The 20,474-nt window shown below is 41.5% G+C and overlaps 1 protein-coding gene across 1 annotated transcript in view; it reads left to right on the plus strand.

The window, feature by feature from the left end:
- The window catches only part of STAC (SH3 and cysteine rich domain), a 564,997-nt gene that overhangs the window by 336,282 nt on the left and 208,241 nt on the right, over positions 1-20,474 (plus strand). The window contains exons 3-5 of the mRNA XM_040433343.1: positions 1,903-2,003; positions 8,670-8,751; positions 12,405-12,520. Coding sequence (XP_040289277.1) covers positions 1,903-2,003; positions 8,670-8,751; positions 12,405-12,520 — 299 coding nt within the window. The remainder of the gene's footprint in view (positions 1-1,902; positions 2,004-8,669; positions 8,752-12,404; positions 12,521-20,474) is intronic.

Here is a 20,474-nt window from a genome sequence, read left to right on the forward strand (position 1 = left end):
AAGCAGACCAGGTCCATCACCCTGGTAAACTAAACAGTCTGCCACTTTTTTAATTATTGGGTTGCCTTATGCATTGCTATTGAATGCATAAACAAAATAAATCACAACATCTAACTTAATAACATTGCATTAACTGTTTGGCAATAATTAACCTTTTGCAGTAATCCTACTGGGGTGCTGCATTGCCACTTAAAGAAGCAGTAATTTTGTTACACCTCTAGCCTCTTACTATGATTGTGCTTTTATTGAGGGACTGTAACCACATTTTAGTTGACCCACATAACACTAACCATTAAAAGGTTCTCCAAGATTTTTTTTACTGATGACCTTGTGCAATTTTCTGTTTGCAGTCACAGTATTAGTATCAGAGCTCTACCTTATAATGGACAGATCAACTCTGTATATTTTACATGGTCATGACCTGATTTTTATCCTCTGGAAATACAATTAAAAAAAGAAGGTTCCTACTAAAGGGCTGTAAACAGAAATCTAGAAAAGTACTGATACCAAACTGAACTGTACATGCAGAAAGAATTCTGGTCATCTATATCCATAGGATAGCTGTACTATACTTTATAACTAATGTAGAAAAATATTTAAAGGGACACTTCAGTCAGAAAGAGGCATTTTTTTAAACTTAGTACATTATCCTTCAGTTGCAGTTAGCACAGAGAGATACAACTCCTATATAGATAGGTATTCCTTGATTCAATGTACTGTTGTTATGAAGGTAACATGTTATTTGCTAGTATAATGGTAGATTGTAGAATTTGGGTAATAGTATGACAGCTCTATTGTTGCCCATAGAAGAGCACTTTACTTATGAGTGTAATGTGTGATGCTCTAATTGAGTAACTTATCCTTCTTCCCTCTCTGGTCACAGTGAATCGTCTTGCTGAGAAAGTCAAGTAAAGTTGCTGCTAAAAGTCCTAACAAAAGAGGAAGTTAAAGTGGTTATCCCATGATTAATGTAAAAAATGAACATCAGACATCATATAGTACATGACAGTCTCTTTCTAACAAAACTGCAACCAGCCCTGTACCTCACATGAAAGCCTCATGCACACGACAGTGCCGTTTTTTGCGGTCCGCAAACCGCGGATCCACAAAAAAACAGAAGGCTCCCGTGTTGCCTTCAGCAATTTGTGGAACGGAACGGGCGCCGGCAATATAAATGCCTATTCTTGTCCGCAAAGCGTGGACAAGAATAGGACATGTTATATTTTTTTAGCGGGGCCGCGGAACGGAGCTACGGATGCGGACAGCACACGGAGTGCTGTCCGCATCTTTTGCGGCCCCATTGAAATGAATGGGTCCGCATCCGAGCAGCCAAAACGGCGGCTCGGATGCAGACCCAAACAACGGTCGTGTGCATGAGGCCGAATCCAGAGATATCCATATTCATTGCTCTGATGGAGGTCTCTCATTATCACAGCTCAGGAGGCATTTAAAGGATGAAACTGAGCATGTGCGGCCTTCTCAGTGAGCCGGACAAAGAAAAAAGAAAAAGAACAAACAGCAGATGGCGCTATACAGATATATTTTATTAAATAACTCACTGGGGGTGCACATTTATTGATTACGTGCAATAACAAAAGTATTCAGATTTAGGTGCTGGTTTGAAAACTTCAAAAAATTGTATCCATGAAACCATGCACCTGTTTTTTGTAAAATAAAATAAATAAAAAGCACAGAATAGTCACATTGGGGCAGTTAATATGTGATTTAAAAAAATTGGTGGTAGTGTCCCTTTAAAAAGACTTTTGTCAAAAATAGTATGAAATTGCATATATCTGCTTTAAAAAGAAACCATATTGAGTGTATCAGCTTTTCCGACAGTTCGCTTGTCAGATTCATGGAAACTATTGATCCAATTTAATTAAAATCTATGTTCGTTGACAGGAACTAATACAAAACACGGCCTGCGATGCAAAGCCTGCAAAATGAGCATTCACCACAAGTGTACAGAAACAATTGGTTCACAGAGCTGCATGGGAAAACTGGTAAGTCAACAATTGTATCCTGATTTGGATTTTATCTATTAGAAACATCAAATATCTTAAATTATCCTTATTTTTCCTGGAAACAAGGTACCCAGGCTATAAATCTCAGCTCGGCTGGGGGACTAATTAGATTAAAAGGGAGACGTTTATAAGCACGAGATGCAAAATGCTTTACAGATTATAAGGAGAGATGAGCAAATTTAAAAAAAATTTGATTTAGCGAGGTCACCGAATTTTCTGAAAAAATTTGGTTCAATCCAAATTTATTTGCGGCGAATCGCATTAAAGCGGTGTAGAACACTGTGCCTTGCAGTAACACGCATAGGGAGTCTGCTGTGGTAGTAAAATAATGCTGTGAGTCAGTATGACATGCAGATGACAGGCGTCACTCTTAGAATCACTGCACACTTTACTTATTTGGGCAGTCACGGGGCCAAAACTGACCAAGTATGAACTCAGCCTTACAGGTCGATGTTAGCGCAAAGAAGAAGCGCACTCCTTTTTTACCGTTGTCAGCTGATTCCACATAGATGTCAACAAACCTGTTCTATTAAACGCTTATACAAGTAGAGCCCCCCGACAGAGTGGAGAGGGTGTCAGCAGTAGGTTTTGTGTCGACATCACTGATTATTTTGCCCTTCTTCTGATCAGTCAGAACAATAACCCCCAAAAAACGGATCCTGTCTGTTGAGCATCCGCCTTCACATGGTCATCATTTGGTTAGTGATCTATCAGTATTGCTAATGCCAAAAAAAAAACAGGAGTGGATCCAAAACAGATGACACGTGAATGGAATATTTGCATGTCTTCTGTGTTTTGTACCCACTCCTGCTTTTGGCTACCAAATCACAAGCCAATATCACAGCTGCTATATAGACAGGATCCGTTGTGCGTCTAATTTTTCCTGCCTTCTAACAGATCAGAAGAAGGGTCAAATAAATGATGTCAGCCAGGCAGAAAGGCAAAATAGTGGCCTAGTCATGAAGTGGGGAGGTTGGGAAAGAATGAGAAGTCCACAGAGTGGCCCTATGACATAGTGGTGAGGAGGAAGCAGCATGAGGAGGCCAGAAAGTGGCACAATGACAGTGTGGAGGTGGCCGCAGCAGCATCAGGAGGCCACACAGTGGCACAATGACAGTGTGGAGGTGGCGGCAGCATCAGGAGGCCACAGAGTGGAAAGGTGACATAGTGTGGAGGTGGCATCAGCATGAGGAGGCCACAGAGTGGCAAGGTAACATAGTGTGGAGGTGGGTGGCAATGTCAGTACCAGCTGAAGATGGTGGGTAAAAGAAGGAACACTTGGCATCAGATGTGTGGCATCAGGTGGGTGGCAGCATCAGAATAGTAGCTGAGGCAATTAGCCAGAAGAATCTGGTCTCTTTTGTCAAAGTGTTGGTGTGGCACCATGAATGATCTAATCTGATGCATCAGGCATTGATGGGTGGAAATCCTGGCTGATCAACGCCTGATTCATCTTGACAAAGGTCATTCTCTCCACATTTTGGGTGTACAGGCGAGTTCTTCTTGGGGTAACTATGGCCCCCCGCTGCACTAAACACCCGCTCTGATGCCACACTACTGGCCGGGCAGGACAGCTTTTCCAGGGCAAACTCTGCCAGTTGCGACCACAAATCCACTTTTGCTGCCCAGTAGTCCAGCGGATCTTCAATGTTGGGTGGCAGGGTGCTGTCCAAGTATTCCACCACCTTCGGGTTCAGGTTCTGCTCCAGGTCTAGATGCTGCTGCTGGTGAGTAGTTTCTTTACTAGGCGGGTACAGCGACTCTAGACTCAGGCTGCTGCTGATGGAGCTGGTACAACCCTCCCCAGCAACCATGGCAGTGGAACGTGAGTGCAGAGGGCCCCCCCCGGTCAGACCTGCGAGAGTATGGATGATGGCGCAGATAGGCATCAGCCAACTCACTACATAGGATGTCTCTATAGTAGTTCAGTTTGTCCTCCCTCTCAGAGGGAGTAAAAAAAGGCCCCCATTTTGGACCGGTAGTGAGGGTCCAACAAGGTGGAGAGCCAGAAGTCATCCATCTGCTGAATGTTGGCAATTCAGCTGTTACTACGCAAGCAAGTGAGCATGCATCGGGCTATTTGTGCAAGTGACTCGGAGGGACTCCCTGCCTCCATCTCCACTGCATACTGCCTTGGTATGTCTGGGTCCTTTTCCTCCTCTTCCTCATCGCCCTGTAGCACCTCTGGCTGCTCCACCTCTCCTGTTACCTGTGTGTAAAAACCACCCATTTCGCTACACATTGCTTGTGCTCCAATGTCCTCCTCCTCCTTCTCCAGTTCAGCCCCCACAGGGCTCAGATCTAGGCGCCACGTCTCCAGTCCCCTGACCAGCCAGGTTTACCAGAATCTTTTCCAGGACATGAAGCAGTGGAATTACATTGTTCATCCCATAGTCCTGGTGACTGACAAATAACGTGGCCTCCTCAAAGGGCCTGAGCAAACGGCAGGTGTCACGCATGAGCTGCCACTGGCTGACATCGAAGTTACACAGGGGAGTACTCCTGTCCACTTAGATCATCAAGAAACCGTTTATGGCCTTTCTCTGTTTGTTTAGTTGGCCAACATATGGAGGGTGGAATTCCAATTGGTGGAAATGGCGTATATCAGCCTATGTTGGGGGATGCCGTTCTTCCGCTGCAGCTCAAGGAGGATGTGCTTTGCAGTGTATGAGTGGCTGAAGTGCATGCAAAGTTTCCTGGCCATTTTTAGGATGTCTTGCAGATGGATTGAAGACTTTAGTAACCGCTTGACAACCAGACTGAACACGTGTGCCATGCGGGGCGCATGGCTCAGCCCTCCTTGATGCAGCGCCGTCACCATGTTTTTCCCATTGTCGGTCACCATGGTGCCGATTTTGAGTTGTCACAGAGAAAGTCAGGATTCAATTTCTTGATGAAGGACACGGATCAGTTCCTCCCTGTATGACTCCGTTCGCCCGGGCAAACGAGGTGTAGAACAGCCTGACACATGTGGTATGCTGGAAAAGCACTGTGAATTGTTACTGCAGTGAAGGCTGAGTACATGGTGGAGGATGAGGAGGCAGAGGTGGACATTGTCGCAGGACCAATGGCGTGAGAACATGGAGGCAGAAGCGGCGTCACCTGGCCAAGTTACTGGTGTGGCTGGCCAGGAACCACATTTAGTGGGCCGTAAAGGACATATAGTGTCCTTGACCGTAGTTACAGCTACCGACCAATTTTCACAAAAAAGGCTGTTTCACAAAAAAATTTCACCACTGAATGGCTAATCGACGTAATTCGGTCTGTACAGCAAAAGGCAGTCTGCGATCACCCATCAATTTTCCCAAAAAAGGCTGTATCACAAAAATTTCAGCACTGAATGGCTAATCGACCTAATTCGGTCTGTACAGCAAAAGGCAGTCTACAATCACCCATCAATTTTCCCCAAAAAGACTGTATCACAAACAAACTTCACCACTGAATGACAATGTAAATTCACAGCAGAGCGGCTAATAACACGTACTTATCTTTCCCATTAATACACCCCAACAATGGCAGTATAACAATGTTGGTTCACTACAGACCGGATAAGAGAATGTATTCCTTTTTCTATCAATACACCCCAAAAAAATAAATATAACAATCACAATTCACCACAGAACAGCTAATACACCCTTTAAATGGCTGTAGTACAATAGAACTTCACCACTGAACGGCAATTTTTTTTTGTGCCACTAATACACACCAAAAAGGGCTGTAATTTTAGCACTTTACCACACAATTGCCAATAAGCCCTTTTTTCCCACTAATACAAGCCAAAAAATGCTTTAGAACATATAACTGCACCGCGCAAGGGCAAATAAGACATAGAAATATTTCCTTGTAATAAACCCTGTTAATGCCTGCATCAAACAGCACTTGCACCCTAATAAGAACGGGTTGCTGGACTTACAGTGCTGTATAATGGCAATTTGGATCCCCAGTCAATGCAGCAAAGTATAATAGGATTGTTCCCAGGCTGTGACTTCCCCTACTGAACCCTGTTCAACATAAATGCTGTGGAATGATTCCTCCCTATCCTTTCCCTACACCTTGAATAATCTTTCCCTGCACTTGTAAATAGTTTTTTTTTGCACAATGAAGTTTTTTCTAGCACTGTCCCTAGCACCTGCTGACATCTCTACCTGCACTAAGTACACTGGAAAATGGCAGAAGCCAAGATGGATGAGGCCATTTATAGGGCTGTGACATCACAGGGCTGGCTGGCTGCTGATGGCTGCATACATGGAATTATGAGTGATCCCGCCTTCCCAGAGTTCCTTGCTCCATGTCCTCACATGTGCAGCAGCCATTTTAGGAAAAAATGTGATTCGTTACCACAAATCGCGAGGGAATTCGGCTTCAGTGCAAATCAAATTTTTCCTGAAATTCGGATTGAATTCCACTTTATCAGCTTCGATTCGCTCATCTCTAATTATAAGACAAAATATCTATATGCTTATGTTTTATGAAATCACCCAATTAAAAAGAAATGTATAATTAATACTAGTTAACCCATGGCAATATGTTTAATGTAAGAGATAATTAATATTGTGTTTAGAGGATGTTACATATTAAGAGGAACTATGTATAAGATTTAAATCAGCGACACTCTCTTCTATTGGCAGTGTCTGGTATTGTAATTCAGACCTTTTCACTTGAATAAAGCTGAGCTGCAATTCCAGACATAGCCCATCACTAGAATGTCCCTGTTTATACAAACCGGATTCCAAAAAAGTTGGGACACTATACAAATCGTGAATAAAAACTGAATGCAATGATGTGGAGGTGCCAACTTCTAATATTTTATTCAGAATAGAACATAAATCACGGAACAAAAGTTTAAACTGAGAAAATGTACCATTTTAAGGGAAAAATATGTTGAATCAGAATTTCATGGTGTCAACAAATCCCCAAAAAGTTGGGACAAGGCCATTTTCACCATTGTGTGGCATCTCCCCTTCTTCTTACAACACTCAACAGACGTCTGGGGACCGAGGAGACCAGTTTCTCAAGTTTAGAAATAGGAATGCTCTCCCATTCTTGTCTAATACAGGCCTCTAACTGTTCAATCGTCTTGGGCCTTCTTTGTTGCAACTTCCTCTTTATGATGCGCCAAATGTTCTCTATAGGTGAAAGATCTGGACTGCAGACTGGCCATTTCAGTACCCGGATCCTTCTCCTACGCAGCCTTGATGTTGTGATTGATGCAGAATGTGGTCTGGCATTATCTTGTTGAAAAATGCAGGGTCTTCCCTGAAAGAGATGACGTCTTAATAGGAGCATATGTTGTTCTAGAACCTGAATATATTTTTCTGCATTGATGGTGCCTTTCCAGACATGCAAGCTGCCCATGCCACACGCACTCATGCAACCCCATACCATCAGAGATGCAGGCTTCTGAACTGAGCGTTGATAACAACTTGGGTTGTCCTTGTCCTCTTTGGTCCGGATGACATGGCGTCCCAGATTTCCAAAAAGAACTTCGAATCGTGACTCGTCTGACCACAGAACAGTCTTCCATTTTGCCACACTCCATTTTAAATGATCCCTGGCCCAGTGAAAACGCCTGAGCTTGTGGATCTTGCTTAGAAATGGCTTCTTCTTTGCACTGTAGAGTTTCAGCTGGCAACGGCGGATGGCACGGTGGATTGTGTTCACTGGCAATGGTTTCTGGAAGTATTCCTGAGCCCATTCTGTGATTTCCTTTACAGTAGCATTCCTGTTTGTGGAGCAGTGTCGTTTAAGGGCCCGGAGATCACGGGCATCCAGTATGGTTTTACGGCCTTGACCCTTACGCACAGAGATTGTTCCAGATTCTCTGATGTTATGCACAGTTGATGATGATAGATGCAAAGTCTTTGCAATTTTTCGCTGGGTAACACCTTTCTGATATTGCTCCACTATCTTTCTGCGCAACATTGTGGGAATTGGTGATCCTCTACCCATCTTGGCTTCTGAGAGACACTGCCACTCTGAGAAGCTCTTTTTATACCCAATCATGTTGCCAATTGACCTAATTAGTGTTAATTGGTCTTCCAGCTCTTCGTTATGCTCAAATTTACTTTTTCCAGCCTCTTATTGCTACTTGTCCCAAGTTTTTGGGGATTTGTTGACACCGTGAAAATTGGAATCAACGTATTTTTCCTTTAAAATGATACATTTACTCGGATTAAACGTTTGATCTGTCATCTACGTTCTATTACAAATAAAATATTGACATTTGCCATCTCCACATCATTGCATTCAGTTTTTATTCACAATTTGTTTAGTGTCCCAACTTTTTTGGAATCCGGTTTGTACAAAAACTGCACTCTTTTTGTAAATCTTGCATGGCACTTTTAATAATTATATTTAATAATTTCATAATTATAATTATATAGCAACTTTAATCATTCTAATACTGCTCAGTTTATTATCCAACATTGATATTTGATTACCATCTATTACATTGTACTATAATGATATGGCCACCAGAAATGGTTCAGATACCGGCAAGTGCTTTTGTTTAAATTACAAGTGAATACTACTAGAAAATACTAAACCTCCTTTTTGAACTTGTTTTGGCTTCATTCTGGAATAACCCTTCATTTACATTTCATTTTCTCTCCCTTTTTTATTTCTGCTTGCTATGGCTTTATTTAGCCAAAAGGTTTTCGACGCTACTACAGCTCACCTTTACTTATACATGAACAGTTTGGATGCATCAAAGAAGTAATGCCTATTGGTGAGTATTCCTTAAAGATTGCTATGTGATACATTTTAATTTTATTCTTATACATTGTAACATAGTAACATAGTTTATAAGGCTGAAAAATACATCTGTCCATCCAGTTCAGCCTGTTATGCTGCAAGTTGATCCAGAGGAAGGCAAAATAAAAAACTTGTGAGGTAGAAGATAATTTTCCTCATTTAGAGGAAGAAATTCCTTCCCGACTCCAATCAGGCAATCAGAATAACTCCCTGGACCCATCTCTAGTAGCTACAGCCTGTAATATTATTACGCTCCAGAAATACATCCAGGCCCCTCTTATTGTACTCACCATCACCACCTCCTCAGGCAGAGAGTTCCATAGTCTCACTGCTCTTACCGTAAAGAATCCTCTTCTATGTTTGTGTAGAAACCTTCTTTCCTCCAGACGCAATGGATTTCCCCTCGTCACAGTCACAGTCCTGGGAATAAATCGATGAGGGTAGAGATTTCTGTACTGACCCCTGATATATATATACTCTCTCTATTTGGTTCTCCAAGGCTTGTGTGGTCTAGGTCCATGTGGTCTGGTTTGTGGGTATTTGTACTTCACACCTCCCAAGTGTCTCTCTGCATCTCTCTGCTCCTGAAATTACCCTCTTCTGGATGCAATCGATTTACATTATACCATAATGTACTTTTCTAGTTCCACCTTGTACATTTTATCACAATGTTTGATACTTGATTGATTAATTTTTTGCACAATGACCATTTTGAGTAGCAATGTTCTTATAGGGGGTTGTGCCACTAATATAATTGTATCCCGCCCAACAGATATAGCTTTTATATAACTTTCCCCAAATGCCATTTATCAAAACTGACTTATAAAGTTATTAGCCACTGCACCCTGTGGCAAATTTGTTGTCATATTCAGTTGTTGTAGGTTACAACTCGGCTTGAGAGAATCTAGCTTCGGATCATAGATCTGATCATAGATCCGAAGTTGATATGTTGAAAAACGTTGTGGTTAATGCTAATTTAGAAACATTTTAAAATAGGAATCTGAAGTGTGTTTTGGTACTGGCTGGTAACTGGGTACTTCGGTACTTCAGATTCCTATTATAAAATGTCTTTAAATGTGCATATATGAATATAGTAGTAATTCACCAAAGTCTTGTTGGAGATCGGGGGAGATAAAGTTTGGCTCCATGGAGCCAATACGTTTTAAAGCTGTACAGAAACAGCATTAGCCACAATTTGTTTGAATGAAATGACTTCACATCTATGATCCGAAGCTCAATTTGCTCCATCCTAGTTATGACCTGCATTGAGGCAAGAAAGAAAGAAACGCTGTCCTCACTGCTTGATTCCAGTTGTATTCATGAGCACAGAACTCTCTCCACCTCTCCGGACGGTGGTTGACAGGCTGCTGTATATGTACTTATCATAGTAACCTGTCAATCGGCGTTGAGTGGGGCAGGGGAGTGCTTTGCTCATGAGTAAAACCAGACTCAAACAACGACATCTGTGTACAGTATTCTTTTAGTGCAGCTTGTAGCAAAAAGGCACAAGATATTTTGTGTCATTCTGTAAAGCAGTAGTATGAACCTGTAACTATAATAAAATGCTGTCCTTACATAGGGCAGCATGTCAAACTGACAGATCTAATTTAAGTACATTAAAGACTCCCACACAGTCAGGGACCTAGTTGTGTGTTGGGAGCAACCAGGGACAAATTATTTATAATTTGCCCCTGACGAACAGATTTTGGCAGACGATAGCAGGGGAAGCCATATTTGGAATATGAGCTGAATATTGTAGACAAGTTTTACTAGGAATGCTTTGCCACACCAAGCTAATGTATATGTGCCACATCTACTTTGTCCGTGAGCCATTTCTTCACAATAGACAATACATTCCATTTGGCCATGTCTTTTCTATGGGAAATGTATGGCTGGGTGCAGACTTAAAATGTGATATCCATTCTTGACTTTCATTTTTAAATAGTTTAAAGGGGTTTTTGTACAGTTTAGTGAAATATCATAAAATCATAAATGCGACCTTACTTGCCTCCATGTACAGTATAACGGAACCAAACGGAACCATTATTTGTCCCCATAGACGTGTATTAGAATGGAGAAAAACGGAATGCCTCTTAAAAGCTTCCGTTTTGTATTCCGTCCTAAAATCCTGTTATATTCTATTATAACGTTGTTATAATGGAACCTAGAACGGAATTACATAACGCCAATGTGAACCCGCCCTTAAGTGTGTGACCCTGCAGTGTTGCTGGAGGCATGCGGCCAAACCATGCCCACCCTGACATATCTGTGATAAATTGCAATGATTATGTATTTTAACTAATTGCTTTACCTGCACAAGCCACATGTATGAAATCCACGTAGCAAAGTCATTGCAATTTGTAAAAAGGCACACACTTACATGCAGCCAAACCAAGTACAGGAGGCATGCTAGTAGTGGAAGATTGTGTCCGTACATTTTAGTTTGAGCATTCTTCCTAAGGGTTATGCCAAGATTTTGCAGCGCTCTTTACAGCCATATGGCTTTTTATTGGCGAAGCACTGTCATAAACTTACCTGTCTGAGCTTCAGCGGCACGCCATATGAGACGTGCTGCTGAGCCACACCCCCCTGGTGATGCGACAGCATTCTTAGCTACAGGATGCAGTGCACTGTTTCCCCCTGCAGTGGGTGTGTGCTGGAGGAGTTTAGCAGTGGGCTGATTGCTCAGCTGCTCTATTCCTGCAGGCTAGTGTTCTGACTAATGGAGCGCCGAGTCATGACCTATCAGGTGGTGATCCAGGGACTCGGTGCTCTATTTAAATGCCTTCCTGCCTATACACCAGTGCCAGTGATAGTCTTGTTTTGGCTCACTAGCGAGGTTCCTGGTTCTTGTTCCTGTGCTGATTTGGATTGCTCGTGTTTTCGACCTCGGCTCGTCCTTTGACCACTCTCTGTCTCTCGTGATTTGTACTGTGCATCTCATCTGTTTCTGACTTTGGCTCATATTTTGACTACTCTCAGTCTCATTTTTGCACTGCATTGTCCTCCTGGTTCTGACCCATTTACGTACGACTATGTCTTTTTGTCTTTTGTCTCTAGGTGTTTGTCTCTATACGTTAGTAGCATAGGGGCTGCCAATCAGTTGCAGTCTTGCTACCTAGGGCTTGCATTGCAGGTAGGTAGGTAAAGAGGGCTGGGTCCTAGGTTAGGGCTTACTGTCCATCTCTGTCCTTACCTACAGGTGTTACAAGCACATTAAATTCTTCTGCTTTACCTGTAGAAGCCAATCAGCTGAAAACCTGATCTCAAAACGTTGCCAATTTTCAGTATAACTGTTTGTGGCTTCCCCTATTGTTCTAGGCTGTGTGTCTAAAACCACTATGTGTCCTGGAGCCTACAGTTATTTAACCTTTGCAAGCGAGTTTAATATACTTTTCATCACTGTAAAAAATATCTGATATTCCCGCAGCATTGACAGATTTTGTTTAATTAAATCTAATGCCATAATGCATTCAGTCCATGTTATCAAGACAATCAGGTCCCCAAAACTTTTCCACAGCAGACCTAACTGCATTGTTTTTCCTTTTTAATATGTAGTGTTAGAGGTCAACACACAAAAACATCTTTGCATCTTACGAAGCATAAAAAAAGTTTTGTGTTTTACAGCTTGTGGAAACAAAGTCGATCCTGTCTATGAAACCCTCCGATTTGGAACCTCTTTGGCACAGAAAAACAAGAAGAGCAGCTCTGGAAGTGGGTCCGACTCGCCCAATAGGAACTCTGTAATAGTTTGTCTTTATTAATGTTACTATTTCTCACACAGTATTTTGTTCATCTTTTAATGAACTGATAAGCGTTTTAAATGATACATTTAGAAAACTTTTATATGCTGTTTTATAGCTTATCTTTACTATTTGGAATGCATTCTATATTTGTTATCTACACTGATATTAAGATTCTTATAAGCATTAGATTTTATGGTCAATGAGAGTTTATTTTTCAGACAACCATCTCAAGAATTTGTATATCCCCTAATAAACTCCCAGTCTTCTTTATGCCACCTTAAAAAAAATGTACTCAACTGCAAGTCTTCCCTTCAGTGCAGGAGTTAGGCCACCATCTTTCTGTCTGGGGTATCAAGAAGCAGACCTAAAAATTATTCATTATAGTGTCCACATTTTAGTGTGTCTCTTTACAGTCTTATTTTAGCAAAAACAAAAAACAATCTAATTTTGTGTTTCCAGTATGCTCACGGGAAAGATGCATAGCAATGGAATAAAAAGATACTATTGAGTAAACAAAGTTTTTATATTCAAAAGACGTTCCATCATAACACCTAGTCAATTTAAAGGGTTTTTTCAGGAATAATTACTTTTTATGTAATGGCTGGAGTGTGCCCTCATAAACAGAAAAATCATACTTACCTGCTCCCCACGACTCTGGTCCTCTGCGTTGCTTCTGCTGTGTCTATGTTACGACCACCGCAGTATCTGGCTTCAGGAGAGACCTGCTGCTTGTGGTGGCCACGTCACTGCTGAAGCAAGTTATAGGCTGCAGCAGAGCATGTGACCATGCCCATGATGTGCCAGATGTCAACATTGCAGAACGAAACATGGACACAGAAGGGGCAGTGCTGAGGACTGGAGAAGTGGGGAGCAGGTAAGTATGAATTTTCTTATTATGGGGCAGGATGCAGGCGTTAGATAAAAACTTATTATTCCTTGAAAAACCCTTTGAGGAGTCTTTAAAGGGTTGTAACCTGAGGATACATATAACAGGTGTTATCACTGAAGCAAGCACGGTAACCATTGAATGCCTTAATAGGTAGCTGGTCGCTCTCCATTCTGGCATATTCAGTGGGGCTTGACATGGGGAACCCCATCCTTGACATCCATGTGCCCTAATAGGGCCTATGAATAGGTTATCCTGCAGTAGCCCTTTAATTATCAGGGAATGTATCACATATATATATATATATATATATATATTTTTTTTTTTTTTTTACTAATTAAAACCATATACTGCACTTTTTTTTTTTCCTGTTTTTACTTTCTGACTATATTTTGTATCCCATTTTCTATACATGATAGTGGCAACCTTCTTGCCTGAGCTGCTGGTAACAACATTTAGATATATGCTTTACAGCAACCACATTGACCATAGAAACCTGTAGGTTGGACATGACTCATTGACTTCTATGGGAGAGTTTTCTAAGCATGCTCTGTGAATGTGCAGAGGTCATTTGTGGAGGGAGGGGGAGAATATATGATATGGCCATCACCAATTGTGAATGAAGAAAAAAGTATAAATAGCAGCACTAGTTCTATAATTATAATTGGTGCACACCTAGCCAGACACTGGTTCTATGTACATGTACTGTAGTACAATACCAAAAGTCCAGGCAGCACATTGTGTATGATTCTTTATTGTACCCAATGCAATGTTTCAGCAGAGTCAGTGTTTCTCAAGCATAATGGTTGTGAACCATTTTATTTATATAGGTGTTAGCTTGCATTATAATGTTGCCTGTAATTATAATGAGATGACTACTGAAAAATTTTCGGTACAGAACAGTCAGCCTATTATTAGTATTATTGGCCAGAAAGAAAACAAAAAATTATTTCAGCCTTTTTTTAAATATAGAAATCCAGTTCTATTCACCTGAATAGGACTTGCAGAAATCCATGTGCTTGCCACCCCCTTCAAATGAATAGAACTGTGAGTGCATCCTTACTGCTTCTCTCTATCTCTCTGAGCCCAAGCTTTCGTAACCTGTCGCAAGGTCACTCTCTTGTGTCACTGCAGCCAGGCACCAATGCAGTCATCTCAGCCACAGGATCCTCAGCAGCACCATGGGATGTCTTTCAATCATGGTCCCTATCTGGTCACCGAAACCACAGTAAATGCTGTTGCTCATCCCTAGCCAGGGACTTGCTTTAGGCCTAGTCTGTCACCCTGTCTTTGGCAAACCCCTACCAAAGAATGGACAGCTCATGGCATCTCTGCAACACCTTCATGCAGGGAGCACACTCCCATGTGCCTGCCTGCCAGACAGCAGTAGAAACTCTCCAGCACACCATGTGGTCTTCTGCTCAAACTTTCTTAAAATTGCTAATGCAATACTATATATAGGCTCCCTTTTCCTCCTGATATCAGCAGTGACATCAAAGAGGAGATGGTATATTCGCCCGCTCTAGTACACCTAGCACCATCTAGGGTCTAGATTCCACCCCTAGAGTCCTTATACATTATAACAAGCAGAGAAGACACCTCCTACTTCTAGTGATATTGTGATGGAACAACCATGCCACTCATATTCCTGATGGGGTTACGGTTTAGGGTGAGTGTGCTTCCCCACCACCTTGCAACATGACAGACCAGCCAACTGAACACATGCTTGCTCAGTTCCATGTGTATCTATCATAGAGGAAGTCACCTGACTTACCTGCAGCTGTCACTAGAGGGAGCTCAGCACAGCTTTTATTGCGATTAGCATTAACTGCATAAATCTATATTCAGCTCCCCCTAGTGATTGCTATATGAAAACATAAATATATAATTTTCATGTTAGTGAATTTGAGCTTGCCTATAATATTATGAAATTAAAAAGCAAAGAATCTTTATCCTAAAAACAGAATATTGGATAATAAGTTTAATAAAAATATAGTACAATCATTTGATCAGGGCCAATTTTGAGCTTTGTAATAGGACGCTATGATTTCAGAGATTTCTGTGCACACCCCTGGATCAGCAGCTAAATGATGTAGTCTAAGAGGGATAGAAAAATGGAAGAACCCTAATGAATATTCATGAGAAAACTATGTCATTACAGAAATTGTATAATCTATATATAGTAGGTGAAATTCAAGAGGATTTGAATGTACGCAGAAGTTTAACGCCGTGCAAAGCTTAAGTGAGCAAGATAGACAATTAGCAAATATATATGCAGAAAGATATAGGACTTTTTAAGTAGAAAAAAAATTATTTCAAAAGGGATGTCACATTTAGGCTGGAAGCACACATACAGTTTTTGATCCAGTTTCAGGTGTACTTTTTAATGTGGTATTTTAAGACAAAGCCAGAAGTGGATCCAGCAGAAAGGAGACCTTCCTTTATATTTAAAGTTCCTTTTTAATCCATTCCTGACCTTGCCTTGTAAAGCAGTAACAAAAACTGCATGTGTGAATCCAGTCTTATACTTAATACAGAATTATGGAAAATTATCATTGTTAAATTTAAAAACTAATCAAGGATACAACTGCTACCTCTGCCCCATTAGCTATTCCCCTAGTAATCTGACATGAGCTCATATTGCAGAAATAAAGGTTCTCTTTGAATTTTGGTTCGACTCATGTGAGCAAACCATCAAGATTTCTAAATGGCCTATATCATTATGGAATGCTAGAACATCAGTCATGCTTGTTCGGTGGCTTGTGTTTTTATCCTACCTACATATGGATTAGCCCTTTGTGTCTGTATAATAGGCCAGCCCTTTTTTAATTTTATTATTATTCAATACTTTATTTCTAAAAATGTGCAAATATTTGTATTCATATTTTCAACTTCTCCACCTGTACATTTTAAGTGCTTGTAGTATTTAAAAGGCTATTGATATTTGCTGCCTGACTTAATGTGATTTGTAATTGTATCTCATTTGAATACTTCCAAATAAAATGCATTTGAAGAAAAACATAAGTGTATATTGCTAATGAAAAGAATGGTTCTTAGCCTATGTGTTACAGTTGATGGTCTCAGCTCCCCCATGTAGCGTGTTTGCTGGATTAGTACTTTCACACTGTAGTCAATCTGAAAAAGTGGAGTTGCAGTGTAAAACACCACAGTGCCATTTACCTGCTGCTATACATCAATGTGTTGCGACACATACAGTGGCAGGGCCAGTGCAAGGATTTTTGCCAACATAAGCGAAGCTACATTTTGGCGCCCCCCCTCGCAGCTCACCTGGTCCTGGTCCCGTCTGCAGCAGCTGGCTTCTCCTCTGTGTGGTCCTGGTATCTTCTCTCTGCTTCCGACAATCTCTGGTATTTTTCGCCCTCTAAGACGCTCCGGCCCATAAGACGCAACTAGGATTTAGAGGAGGATAATAAGAAAATAATATTTTCCTTTACACCTCAGGTCAGACCAGCAATCAGACTCTCAATGTTAATCAGACTTCAGATCAGACCCCCAATGCCTCAGATCAGACCCCCATGTAAGACATCAGCCCCCATCCATCAGCCCCCCATGTCAGCCATCATGCTCCCATGTCAGCCATCATGCTCCCATGTCAGCCATCATGCTCCCATGTCAGCCATCATGCCCCCATGTCAGCCATTAGCCCCCCATGTCAGCCATCAGCCCCCATCCATCAGCCCTCCATGTAAGCCATAATGCCCCCATGTCACATTTCTCCCCCTCCATGTCAAATCACCCCCCTATGTCACATCAGCCCTCCATGTCACATTTCGCCCCCTCCATGTCACATTTCTCCCCCTCCATCCATGTCACATTTCTCCCCCTCCATCCATGTCACATTTATCCCCCTCCATCCATATCACATTTATCCCTCTCCAAACCGTCACATCATGATCACATCATTACCCCCTATTATGTCACATTTCAGTCCCCCCCCATGGCACATCATCCCCCCCGGCCGGCCCTGGCCCCATCCCCTTGTCACAGACTAGAGACATTGTCCCCCCTCCCATCATGTCACTGTCACCACCCCCCCTCCTCCATTTATGATTGTTGTTTGTGTAATAATTTTTTTAAAACACATTTATGCCTTGCACCCTGGCTCTAGTGTGCTCATCAGTGATCACCTACCCACCTGTCCTGCTGCTGCGGCAATCTGGCTGTGTGCGAGTCAGACTTACAGACACAGTCAGCTCCAGTCCCTGCTGTCGCCCGCCGCCGCTGTGCCACTCGCCAGTGACACCCCCTCTGGCCTGACCCCGTGACTATATTGCCGTGTTGCTCTGTGAGTGAGGGCCAGGGCCGCATGGCACACACAGGCTAGGGCGGGCGCCCGGCGGCGCTGCGGCGCAAATCACAAGTAAGTGATAAATACAAAAAAAAAGGAAGGTTCATTTTTCCGCCCTCGCCCAGGATGCGCCCTAAGGCAGCCCCTTGGTCTGCCTTATGGTAGCACCGGCCCTGTACAGTGGCATATAATTCTCAAATAAATACTTCTATTATGTCACATATATACAGTACATATCATACATTACAAAAATAGTGCATTCATTGTCATGCCATATTCAGATTCCCAGAAACATTTATGACTGTGTGGAATGGAAAGGGAACACATGGGACAGCAGCATAGTTGGGGAAAAAACAGAACTGTAAATTTTTGTAAATTAGATCTGGTAAATTTGGAAGGTTTACCCTTAATGAAATTATGATCCACGTATTAGGCAGTGGATCGTTTCCTCCTGCCTACTAAAATAAAAACAGCCAAGCACAGCATGCATGTTTATGGGGAGTTATTTTCTCATACCTCCCGGAATGTACAGGAGGCTGCCAGAAAAAAGGGGAGACCTTCTAGACAACCAGATGAGTTGACAAATATGCTCTACAGCGCATAGACAGCTGCTTTATCCCGGAAAGCAGCTGTGCATGAGCGTCTAATTGTATGTTGCATCCTCACAAATGTGATGCATCACAAAAGGGGCTAAGCTTATGCAGAAGTGGGCAGAATCTCGGGAAAAGGTGTGCACAGAAATCAAGACCCTGCAAGCCAACTTTTAAATTCTGGCAAAAGTATTTTATGTATATGACCAGCTTAATAGTACCATGTGTTCTAAAATTAAGACAATGGAAGACCATTTAATTATTGATTAATCTAACTTCTGAGTTGCATGAGGGGGGTATGGAGCTGCTCACAAGCTGACCTCCAATCGAATCACACCTATGCTAAAATTGTGGGGTGCATATTGGCTGCTATAGTAGTCTGGGACCTTCTGAAGGCTCCTAGGCCTGCTGCAGGAAACTGTCTAAGTCCCTGGTTGACAACAAAAAAAAGTAAAAAAAAAAAAAGCTTTTTTTTTAAATTTAAACATAATACTTAAAAGTTAAAATCACCTCCTTTCCCAATTTTACATGCATTTGTCTGGCAGAAAGCCAGCCTTTATGATGGGAAACCCACCAGATCCTCATCAGATTCCTTTTACAGTCAAACGGGAAGGTGGTGGTGTGCCACAGTGTCTGGCTATGCCGTATACAGTAACTCTGGTCTGTTCCTCTGCCAGATAAGACTACCGGAGTTATCTGCCACAGATATGCATAGCCTTATGAAAATTAATGATTTTGCTAATGGACAGTTATAGATTTGTTTTGAAATAAAAAAAAAATGCCGAAAATAAATTCTGTGTGAAATAGTAAAATAGTAGCATTATAAAACAGTAGAATTTTAAAACTGAAGAAAGTCATATCCATCTAGTTCAAATCATTATCCTGCACTATTCAACAACCCCCATAAGAGAGTTGCCAATATTCCGCATCTTATTGGAAAAAAATATGGCAATCAAGCCCTTAAATAAATGTAGTCTCACTGCTCGTACAATAAACAATCCACATTTTTGATAATTTACAAAAATTCCTCTAGACTTAGGGCTCCTAGTGAAAGGATAGAAAAATCATCCGATATACATATACAGACACCTATAATGACCTGATATGTTTATACATATGATTAAGTAATCGCTGCTGGTCTTTTTTTTTTACAAACTAAGCCCAATTTTGATAATCTTTCTGAGTATTGCAGCTTACCCATTGGTTCCCTGTGTAGCTGCCCAAGTACTGCTGTACATGATGGACAACAGCCCACCCATTCAGCATAGCCATAGATAGAAAATAAAAATTCACAGAAAAGATGCAAAGTGAAATAAGAAAAAAACACCATAAATGGGTTTTCCCATGATTGATTTAAAAAATGAAAATCAGACATCATATAGTAAATAACAATTTCCTTCCAACAAAGTGTTTTACTGTGGGCTCTGGGATACGGCAATAAATAGGCTTAAACAATGGGTTAGTGAATTAATGATATACTGAATAATCGCAGTCATAAAAGACATACAGTTGCAAGAAAAAGTATGTGAACCCCTTGGAATTATATGGATTTCTGCACAAATTGGTCATAAAATGTGATCTGATCTTCATCTAAGTCACAACAATAGACAATCACAGTCTGCTTAAACTAATAACAGACAAATAATTAAATGTTACCATGTTTTTATTGAACACACCATGTAAACATTCACAGTGCAGGTGGAAAAAGTATGTGAACCCCTAGACTAATGACATCTCCAAGAGCTAATTGGAGTGAGGTGTCAGCCAACTGGCGTCCAATCAATGAGATGAGATTGGAGGTGTTGGTTACAGCTGCCCTGCCCTATAAAAAAAACACACACCAGTTCTGGGTTTGCTTTTCACAAGAAGCATTGCCTGATGTGAATGATGCCTCGCACAAAAGATCTCTCAGAAGACCTATGATTAAGAATTGTTGACTTGCATAAAGCTGGAAAGGGTTATAAAGGTATCTCCAAAAGCCTTGCTGTTCATCATTCCACGGTAAGACAAATTGTCTATAAATGGAGAAAGTTCAGCACTGCTGCTACTCTCCCTAGGAGTGGGCGTCCTGTAAAGATGACTGCAAGAGCACAGCGCAGACTGCTCAATGAGGTGAAGAAGAATCCTAGAGTGTCAGCTAAAGACTTACAAAAGTCTCTGGCATAT

This window comes from Bufo bufo, chromosome 5 (genome assembly GCF_905171765.1).
Source record: "Bufo bufo chromosome 5, aBufBuf1.1, whole genome shotgun sequence".
NCBI lineage: Eukaryota > Metazoa > Chordata > Amphibia > Anura > Bufonidae > Bufo > Bufo bufo.